Source organism: Glycine max, chromosome 13 (assembly GCF_000004515.6).
Source record: "Glycine max cultivar Williams 82 chromosome 13, Glycine_max_v4.0, whole genome shotgun sequence".
NCBI lineage: Eukaryota > Viridiplantae > Streptophyta > Magnoliopsida > Fabales > Fabaceae > Glycine > Glycine max.
Window position 1 is genome coordinate 39,021,452 of NC_038249.2, and position 11,266 is coordinate 39,032,717.

Genomic DNA, 11,266 nt, shown 5'->3' on the forward strand with positions numbered 1-11,266 from the left:
ATGTTGTCTATGAAGCCACTTACTTTAGCCCTTAAATCAATTTGAGAATTCAGATTTTGTCACTTAATATAGAAGATTTTGACTTTAAACAAAATCACTTAATCTGTGTCGAAATTTTTTCATAACACTGATAGGTTTTGACTTTCAAGGTTACGCGGTATCACAGAAACATTTTCCTTTTAGATTCACGTGCAGTTAATTGATTCTTCACATTTAAATATTTAATATCATCTTATTCATCATTGTTCAAATAGCACTACACTAACCCACAAGTCTCCCCTACATCCTATTTCGTTGAAATACTTGCTCTGGTTGAGAATGCATACAATTCTCCAATTAAATAATGATAAAGATATAATAAATAAGTTAAGTTGTTAAAACCATTTCCAGCTCCGTTTATTGTTAGTCTTTTTCTTCTTCTTAATCTCTTATATTGTAGAAAGAAAAAGATATAACAAGTAACAAGTAAAATTTGCACAGTAGGATCCATCAGCGAAATTACTCGACAGATAGATACAATTATTTTCATTTACCAAAGAAGAAGAAAAATAATCGAGCACAATTAAAATGTCAATTAAATTAATTGATGAATAAACAGGCCAACTCTAACTATTTTTGTTTTTTGGCTTTTAAAACAGTTATTTTGGAAACAATTTTAAAAACCTAATAGATTTTATATGAGAAATTAATTGTTTAGCAGTACAGAACTATTTCAAAAAAAGTAGTAGTTTTTAAGACCAAAAAAAAAGTGAGAAGGAAATCAAACAACTGAAACAGTTTTAAAAAAATGAATGAAAAGAGAATTAAACAAAACCTTATAATCCAATTCACTTTACGGCTCGATTTACATGAGTTGAGCTATTAAATTTCATTTATGCAAACAACGATCTTTCAACGCATATTTTACCGAACCCAAATCCAATTTCTCAGTTGAGAGGGAATACTCTCCATACTGCTTAAAACGAAGTGTCTCGGTAAGCATATAAGTGATGAAGCTCTTGCTTCAGGATACCGAAAATTTATGCATCAAAACTTTTTTATTTATAAGAAATTAAATTTCCTAATGCTTAATGAAATCTAATTTGCATGAGAAAATAGAGTTCACAAGAGGAAGAGGAAGAGGTAGAGAGCTTGCATAGATTAATGAAATAATTCTACAAGCTAACAAATATAATCCTCCTATTGAGCCACAATCTAAGTTGGTTAAATGATAATATTATGACAGTGAATATATTAGGATGCTAATTCAATCACTGGAACGTAATGATGAAAGTAGCAACCGAGCCTCTAAAAACACTTAAAAGGAAAATAAAACAGAGCTATCAGCTATGGCTAGTGCTAGAGTTAGATAAATTATTTTCCTGGGAACAATTTGACAAATCCTTTACAAATAATGCAGTTCTTCCCACCTTTTAGATTCAACCATTAGTTCTCCCCATCAAGAAGTTGAGTGTTTTCATTTTCAAACATTTGATAATCTCCTTTGATAAGATCAAGGGGTCCTGTATCCGGGGTTTCACTATGCACATAACTTGACAGTCCATCATAGGAAGTGACTGAGATATGGCTGTTCTCTATGCATAACTTAAGAATCTCAAGGGCTAAATCCAAGTCTCCTTTTTCTTTCAGGTATTTAACACACGCAACCAGAGTAAAGGGGTCTGGCCTCCTTCCTCCTAGATTTTTCGAGACTGCTTTCTTCATTGCCTGAACTGCTTTCTCCATATCATTACCTGCTTTATAGCCACATGCCAATCGGTCCCATGTTCTTCCATCTAATTGCTTGCCACCATCCAAAAGCCTCCTGATATAGGCCTCAGCCTTATCAAACTGACCCCATTTACAATAAGCACTGATCATCAAATTTGGAATTCTGACATCAAAATTTGCATATTTGGATTCCCATTCTTCCAAAATCTTTTCAGCCCCATCGATTTCATCCAGCTTCGCTAATGAGCTTAACATACGTATGTAACTTGAGTTGTTGGGTTTCTTAAGACTTGTGCACATATTCCAAAGTCGATAAACCTCATCCTTATTCCCAATAATAGCATACATAGTTTGAATAGATTCAAAAGCAAGCCTCCTAGTATTGCCTCTGGCTAAATGCTCAGATTTCTTTAACATTTCCGCGACCTTCTCAAAATTGTGAACTCTCCGATAACCATTAGCTGCAGTCATGTATGTATACCAGTCCACAGTTGCCACGGGATCAGCTTCCATTTGCATAAGTAACTTCTCCATCCCCTTTATGTCTGTGACGACCACATATGCATTTAACCGAATCGTGTATGTACTAGCATTGCAGATATCTTTCTCTTTCATTTCTTGCATCAACCTATCCAATTTCTCGTATTTACCCTTCTTAGCATAGAGTTCCAACATCATATTACAACATGGAGTTATATTCACAGGATGTAACTCCTTAATTTATTTCATGACAGCCTCCGCTTCCTCCACAGATTTATGTTCCGCATAGCATCTCAAAAGAGCAGCATAGATCTTGAACTCAATTTTATCATCAGGGATGCCTCTAAAATATCTCTCTGCTTGTTCAAGGCCATGGACTTTTGATATCAGGTTGATCTGTTTAGCAATGCTTCCCGGAGACAACTCATAGTTCCTTTCATTGCTCATCCACTCCAACACCTTACAAAAACCATATTTCCTTCACTCTAGATTTTAAGGGGTCAAGTGCAATATCACCAACTAAGTAACTAAAAGCATATTTCCTTGACCCTTGATTTTAAGGGGATCAAATGCAATACAGCAAACTTAATGTGAGTTTGGTTCCGTAGTGGCACCACAAAAATCACATTTTCTTACATAGAAATCTGAAAGCTACAATGAGTTTCAGTGCCCACGAACATGAAAAAATAATTGCATCTCTTTCACCGCACCACAGAACCAAACACACTTCAGTAACCAACTAAGCACACAAGGATCCAAGCAACTTGAAATAGAGTTCAACACAACTTGGATTTCTAATTCTACCTCTCTCTATCAGCTTCTCTTAGTTCTCTATCATTAAAAACCACCAAGACTAAAAGGCTAAGGTTATGTTTGGATATCTAATAGTAAGTGAAATAGAATGAAATGGAATAAAATTACCATTTCATTGTATTGTATCCACGAAACGGGAAAAACAAAACTAAGGTAAACTATATTCATTTGGTTCTTATGGTTGTTCTCACGTAAGTTTTAGTTCCTCATGAAAAAACTGTACGTAAAATTTTGAGGCTGTGTAATTGTAGCAAAATTTTATACAGTAAAAAAGTTTCCTCAAAACAAAACATCAAAACCTGGCATGGCATCATTCTATTCCAATTCACTCCATCCATTCCACCACTTTACCTCAATCCAAACACAACCTAAATAAACATTCCATTAATCCATGAATGATGAAAATCACTACATGGACACCAAATACACATTTAATAGTGGAAATTAGTCCATGAAAAAGGGCAAATGTGAAATTACCTGAAGGGCATGTGTGAAGCGACGAGATTGAGTGAGGCGGTAAGCGAGATCTTCGAGCTGAAGTTTGGTGACTTCTCTGCCTTCTTCCACCCATTGATTTAGAATGGGACTCACTGAACTCAATGGGTCCCCATTCTTAAACACGCCATTTTCGAGACTCGCCACCACGCTTTCCGTCGAGTACATGCACATTCCGAGAGACCCACAAACAGAAACACCACACATTTTCACAAGTTTGCATTTTGATCGGATTAGCATCATTTTTCTTGTTATTGCTCGCCGCTCTCAACTCTCATCAGTCATCACCACTCAGCACTTGCTTCAGTATGCAGAGGGTAGAGCACGAATTTTATTTTTCTCTTGGATTTTTTTATTTATTTAGGAAATGGGCTGCAGGCCCAGGCTATTGAACAACCACAAACCGATATTAAAATAACTAGTAAAAAACAATCAGATATATCAGCCAAAAATCGATTCACAAGGTAATAAAAAATATTTAGTATGATATCATTTTAATTTTTACAAAAAAATGAAAAATTGATTTAAGGTATTTCGTAATATCTTTTTTAGAAGTGAATTTGTTATTATTCATGAATATTTTTGTATATCATTGAAACTTAAGTCTAAGTATATATTATGATATATTTAATTTAAATTTTTGTGTATTTTGAATGTTAAGTAGTGGTGTTTTATTTTTATTTATTAGATTTATAACATTATGATATTATATTTCATAGAAATGATCGTGTTAATTAATGACATTCTATTTTGGGGTACATGGCTTTACCAACAATATCTAACTGAGATTTTTTTTTTTAACAAAAATTCTGGCAGCTGCTATATCCACTCTCTCTTTATAATAATCCACTCCCTTTCTATCATTCTTTTTCCAAATTACCCTGCAAAACACACTCCCCTCGCAGATTATTTTCCATAAATATATAAAACAAAACACACACTCCCTCTCATCTGCGATGTTTTTCCAAACAGTACTGTTGCAGCTGTGACAACATTCAAACTCTAAAACCCCAATTGAACTACCCAAAGAATAACCACTGCCCAAAATTGACTTCATTTAAAGAACTGCAACAATTATTCATTTAAAGAATAATCACGAGAAGGCAACAAAACGACAACAATTATTCACTTAAAGAATAAACAAACGGCGACAATTACAAGCTCGGGCTGTTGTGTATTGGCTACCAAAAGTGATATCGATCCAACAGAAAAAAGTGTTTTTCTCTGAGTTTGTATTCGATGTAGTGGTGTGGTTTTCGGGGTCTGATACATGAAGCTTTTAAGAGATGTTATAAACATGCTATTGCTGCAACGTTAACGTGAATAGGGGATAGTTGGCCTGGTGCATGCGAGTTTTGATGGGGGAATTTGTTTATGCTAACTGTAATATTTTAAGTAGCAGCGGAGAATTTGGAATATGTAATATTGCAGCTTGAGGGGTGATACTGGTATATGTTTTGTAACCTCTATCATGTATGATGTATCTGTTTCATGGTTGGGTCATCTATTCCAGGTTTACTTTCATTAATAAAGTTATTCCTTTGCCTAAAAAAAGACATACGCTAATATATATCGTCATGATCATTGAGTAAGACCCTATGAAAAAATACTTTTCTGATTTTTCTTGTTATACTTATTAATATTAATGTAGAGCATCGTATGTGTGAATACAAGAGTGTAGATCTGGTGCAGGTGCGGGAGTTTTTTCTTCTTTTTAGAATTACACGAGAGGGAGAGGAGGGGTGTGTTTAGTGTTTAGTGTGGGGTAGATTGGGGACAAAAATTGAGAAGGGGAGTGCTTTAGTATGAAAGGGAGTGAAAATAGCAATTCCCAAAATTCCCCTGGGAAATTTTTTACTCGTGTTATCCTTTCTTGGTTAACTAAGTACCTGTATCCATTTTTTAACTGGTCCACATAAACTATTATTGATAAATTCAGAAAAATATTATTTGAACAATAATTTGTACGTACGGTATACGAAATTTTACAACTAATGAAAAAAAGGGGAACAAAAATATGAAATATTATAAAAGATTTTTTTATCCATGATAATTAAATATGATATAAAAAATTTATAACCCTCACATGTTGAATCAATTAAGTTAGCTCCAGATAAATGTAATAAATGATGAAATAGAGAGAGATTAACACAAAATATTAAATTATTGTATACACAACACAACAATAAAGACATTGTAAAAAAAAAAAAAAACTGATAAAGACAAGTTCAAAATTTATGTAAATTGTAACAGCCAACAATGCAGATAGACAAATGGGACACTAGCATGGATCAGTTAATGTCAGGACTTGGTGCTGAAGGTGGCACAGGGCCTCTTGGAAGCAACTCTGCAAGGGTTTCGAGCCTTTTCATTTGTCCTCCATTTTCAACTTGACTTCTTGATCTTCCTATATCTTTCAAGCGATAAACTTCCCTTCCTTCTGTCAATGAAGTTTCCATGAGAGAAAAAACAAGAAACACAAACATTAAGAACCATATCAACTTCTTGCTTTGGTGCCTGTAATAAGAATAATATGCCATTGTATTTGTAATTGTATTGTGCCTATGACTTATATATACATATAATTGAAGCTTGGAACAAAGTCACCATGCACCAAATTAACTGTGCCCGCCGGCTTTGTGAACTGGGATTGCATGCATGCAGCTAATATTTTCTTGTACTTGCCGGCATATGATTCATCTGCATCCTGGAATGTTTAAAAGTCAACATATATAGTTATAAAATTCTCAATCTGCACGCTTTGCCATTTGTTTGATTTGGAGTATCATATGATAGACTTCTTAATTTGTAATTTATTTTACTCGGTTTATCGTCAGCTAAGTGTAAATTCATGTCATATATGATAGACTTCTTGCAAAACCAACATATTACATATATGGTAGCTAGCTTCTGCATAAATTTGGGACTTGATCCATGATAGACTAGCTAAAATAGGAGGGGGAAAACGTGCATCCAAACACCTTTACTTGATTCATGTAGATTTTGCATGGGTAGTTGCTTGTGCATAAATTTGGGACTTGACGTGAATATATATACTGACAAATAAGTGCACGTATCAAACGTGCAAGCAAAATACTCGCTTCTTGGTTGCGTTTTTAAGAATCCATTTCCTCTTTTTTCCATGTTGTCAGAACCTTAATGGAGCATATACTTTTGTCTGATGATAGACAATTTCCATTTCCGCTTAATATCACTCTTTGTTAATGCCTCTCTTTTTTTATCTTTTCATTTTTTATACTAGAAATTAATAATAATGGAATTTGAACCTAAGACATTATCCAAACTAGAATAAACAGCAGCAAAAAACTAGAATAAGGGATCAATTTCATCATTAAAATATTATTCTTTATCCTAAATAAATTCCTCAAATATAAGAATCAAGCTAATTAGCATTCTAAATATTAAAAAATTCTTTATACTAATCCCTGAATATTAGTAAAATATACCAATTCAAGGATTAAAGTATAGACATTCAATACTTTAAAAACATTTTATACAATTTTATTACTTTAAAAATATTTAGGAGAGAAAGTGATACTTGAAGGACCAAAATGGTTTAAATTCTCCAAACTATTGCCCCTCCAACTAAACCAACCTTGGTAAGTTGTCTTGTTTCTTGTGGTATGACGCATTTACATCTAAGATTTTTTCACTCTTCCGTTCCCATCCTTTTCTTTCTCAAATAACATTATTAACATACACCCTAGCTAAAGGGACATGAAAATAACTTCTTTCAATTTAAATAAAAATTAGTTGTACATAAATTGTATAATTTTCATCTTAAAAACAAATTCTATCTTCAAATAAAAATGAAATTAAGCAATCCTGATTTTAATAATCAATAGGATTTAGAAAATTGTCTTATTTTAAATTCAATCATTAATTTTATAACTATGACATCTAATATTTCATCTTTAATTTCTTTTTCATATCATTTATGTACATAAATATATATCTAACAAAATTATATAATATTAAAATCTTAACAATTATTTTTTTAATCATTATATTCTTTATTCACCTAAGGAAAAATATATATGGCTATAATTTTAACGTTTATAATTTTTATCTATACCTTTTAATTAAAAGTTATACTTTTTACGATCTATAAATTTTAATTAAAAATTATAATGAAAATGTTGAAAAAATATTTGAAGTATTATACTTAGAAGTTGTAGAATAAATGAAAACTATTTACCTAAGCTGAATTAAAAAATAATCATTAAGATTTTAATATTTATAATTTTATTATAATTTTAATTATTAACTTTTAATTAAAAAATATAAAATTTAAATTTTTACACATAAATAACATGAATTTTTTTTTAAATAATGCATTAAATGTCATAGTCCTAACATTAATGATAGAATTTTAATAATTGTCAAAATTCTATTTGATTATTCAAAATGTTGTTTAACTCCATTTTTACATAGGATTAATTAGACAAACCCTTCATTCAAACACGGAATCTCTATTGTTTAATACTTGCTTGCAATCCAGTGTTTACCAAGGAATAACTACAATATTGGCAAAAAAATAATCCAGAAATAAAAAGTGAGGCAACAATGGTGGCATTCTTGAACGTTATCTGTTCTTTACCATGTACACATAGGTCACTATGTCAGCATCAAGCAATGTGCACTTACACACACTCATTAGCAACAGGTATACACAATTTAATCTGGTCACTATCTATGAGGCTATATAACCCAGTCTATCGACCAACATTTACCTAAAAAGTTACACATAACTCTTAAAAATATAAGACCAATATACTCAGATGTATACGAAACGTTTGCCCGGTTGTTATGCCCCACTCTGATCATCAGCACGATAAAAATGCAGTAAATTTATGGGTTCCACTTTTTCCTGAAATCAAAGCAATAATCACAATAAATTTATTAGAAGATATTATACAATTGAAAATCTAATTTAAATGTAATAAGTGCAGAAATGTTAAAGACCTCAAATATCTCTTCAGATTGTGAAGGGAAGTGAAACCCAGTTGAGCAATTCTGCAAAACTTCAGGACTCTTGATCCAATCTCTGCGTGCATCACATGCCTTTATTTTGAATTTGAACATCTGCAAGAAGATTAGGTAATATCCGATAAATTCCAAATAAACTTGTTTTCTGAACATAAGACGAGTATATTTACCAGGAATAAAAGTATTTGTGCTAAAAAAATGAAAAGAGAAAAGGGATTGATTATATACTAGATAAGCTTGATGATTAACAAAGAATTATCGATGTAATAAACAAACCTGCGACAAAGAAAATTCTGGCTGCTCCACCCCATCTCCATCAATGATCATACCAGTACCTTGGCACTCTGGGCAGAATACAGTTCTTATATGTTTTCCTATATCTTTTTCTTTTCCCATTTTGTCGCCATCTGACGCAACCTTTCTCTTCACTACTCGTCTAATATTTGGACGGACTAAATGATTTATGATTATCTCAAATTCACACAAGATTATCCAGTGTATAAGACATGATGTATGGAACACGTGAAATGCCTGCATATAAATGCCAATGTAACTTGTGTAAATCGGTAAATGAAACATGAATATAATGAAGTTTCAATATATTAAGTTCAGAATATGCATGATATGAATACAATGAAGTTTCAATATGTTAAGATTCCATACAAGCCTCACTATCAACAAACTAACATAAAAAACAAAATCAGAATTCAGAACATTAATAAAATTGTCTTTACCCCAGTTCTATTCCGACTGCTGCATGCTACTCTTCTAGTCTTCAAATTCAAAAGAGCTGCTACATCTTTACCAGGAAGCATTTTTTGTTGACAGATGTTACACACTTTCTCTGCTGCCAGCCGCTGTTTCCGTCTCAATTCTTTCCTCAAAGCCTTGCTTGAAATGAACCTTGTGCAAAGATGATTGTTGAATTGATCTAGTGTCAATCGTGAGCTGGAGTTGTTTGAATCAGAAGACTCTTCTGCAGATGAATCATACTGATTGCATAAAAAATCGCTAACATCATCAGAGTCAGACAATGAAGTCTTTCCCTTTTGGCCAGCAGAAACAGGGAGCAATGTCTTGACATCATCAAGCAAACCAGACCGACCCAGATCATAATTATAAGCAAAAATCACAACTGCAAAATCATGCTCTAGAACCTCAACACCATCTCGTTCACCATTACTTTCTTTGCCTAACCATTCACACCATATTCTTTTAATCCCATTCAAAGCATGACACTTCTCAAGGAATCTTGCGGCAATCTTCCCCAAGCCAACTTCTTTAACTTTTAGATCAAATATTTCATCTCCAATCAGCAAATTAGGAATCACTAATGCACACTCATCATCTTGCATACCCTCAATCGAACATGGTTTAGCATTTGACTGAACCCCTTCACCAAACTTCACAATCGCAAGACTGCTGTCATCGTCGTTAAACTTCAACAACCTGTTTCGGTAACTATCTGCAACTTCCAACTCTTTATCACTTTCAGTTGAAGTATCAAAGAAAACAAGACCATCGTTGAAAGGCCACGGTTTTGGTCCAAGCAGAGTAACCTTAGCAGCAGATAGTCTCTCCCTGTGAAGATTACCTTTCAAGTGATCAAACAGAACATCATCACTGTAACACGGCGCAAGACACAAAGTGCAGAAATAAATGAATTTTTTCCCGTTCTCGCGCAACTCAACATACGGATGTCCTTGAGATCTAACAATTTTCAGTATCTTCCTCGCTGCTTGTTCCTTCGGATTGGAAATATCGGACTTCGGAGGCCCCAATTCCAACTTTCCAGCCATTAAAATTTCCCCAACCAAACACTCAAACGCAAAATTCAACACCGAACAATCTCCAACAACCAAATTAAAACACAAACACAACAGGAGTCTCTCTTAAATTCCAAAACCACGAAACTCCTAACAGGAATCTCTCTAAAATTCCAGATCAAGGTTTCAGAGACATTGCGGACTTGGTTCCAAACCCTAAAATAGCATAACAGAACATTTTCCGAGACTAACTCAAACTAAAAATTCTCCTATATCCAAACTTCGCACAGAGACAAATAACCAATCTAAGTCACTAACAACACATGATTGACGAATGAAACGGAAATCACGAGTCAACGATATCCTACTGTTGGAATTCCGAGCATAAACAGCGAAATAAACGAATAGATATGGAGAGCGAAGAAAGGACCTTAAAACGAGGGCGTAAAAGGAGATATTCGTGGGGCAATCGGTATAGAACTGTTCGGTAATCGTGGAGATCGTCCGCGTCGGAGGAAAGCGTCGAGAACCGTGGAGAGAATCTCGTAGGAGCGCGAATCCTCCATTGACGACATCTCCATGTATCGCAGAGAAAGAAGAAGAATTGCACGCTGTTTGGAGGGAGAGAAAGTGAGGGAAGAAGGAAGATGAAAAGCGTGATACGAAACGAAAACTAAAATTAACAGAAATTTGAGACTCTTTTTCTTTAACACAGGTCATTTATTAGTTTTAATTAATTAACTGATCATTGTAAATAAGGCTCTCCGCAACGGTGTGTGAAGTTCATTTCTGGCCGTTTATTGTTTTATGATTAACGGTGATGATGGAGTCCAGTTGAAGCTATTTGGATAAGGTGGGAGCGAGAGCGAAATGTATTGGGTAGATTCGAATTTTGAACGGAGATTCCTGGCCTTTTCTTTTCTTTTCTTTTTCTTCGAGTAAAGCCTACTACTCTATTTTAATTACATATTGTTATCAATCATCAATAACGA

At 33.6% G+C, this 11,266-nt stretch overlaps 2 protein-coding genes and 1 long non-coding RNA gene across 3 annotated transcripts; all 3 read right to left on the reverse strand.

Moving 5' to 3' along the window:
* Positions 1-1,123: 1,123 nt before the first annotated feature.
* Positions 1,124-3,875, reverse strand: LOC100807217 (pentatricopeptide repeat-containing protein At2g20710, mitochondrial). Its single transcript, XM_041008454.1, has 2 exons — positions 3,481-3,875; positions 1,124-2,649 (listed from the first exon to the last, which is right to left on the reverse strand). The coding sequence occupies exon 2, from the start codon at positions 2,386-2,388 to the stop codon at positions 1,426-1,428; it is 963 nt and encodes a 320-aa protein (XP_040864388.1). The 5' UTR covers positions 2,389-2,649; positions 3,481-3,875; the 3' UTR covers positions 1,124-1,425.
* A 1,768-nt stretch (positions 3,876-5,643) lies between these two features.
* Positions 5,644-6,375, reverse strand: LOC121173346 (uncharacterized). The gene is made up of 2 exons (XR_005888000.1): positions 6,078-6,375; positions 5,644-5,938 (listed from the first exon to the last, which is right to left on the reverse strand). It is a non-coding gene; the product is annotated as an uncharacterized lncRNA (long non-coding RNA).
* Positions 6,376-8,075: 1,700 nt separating this feature from the next.
* On the reverse strand, positions 8,076-10,999 carry LOC100807746 (uncharacterized). Its single transcript, XM_003541865.4, has 4 exons — positions 9,243-10,999; positions 8,785-9,039; positions 8,485-8,604; positions 8,076-8,389 (listed from the first exon to the last, which is right to left on the reverse strand). The coding sequence occupies exons 1-4, from the start codon at positions 10,305-10,307 to the stop codon at positions 8,327-8,329; spliced, it is 1,503 nt and encodes a 500-aa protein (XP_003541913.1). The 5' UTR covers positions 10,308-10,999; the 3' UTR covers positions 8,076-8,326.
* Positions 11,000-11,266: the final 267 nt, after the last annotated feature.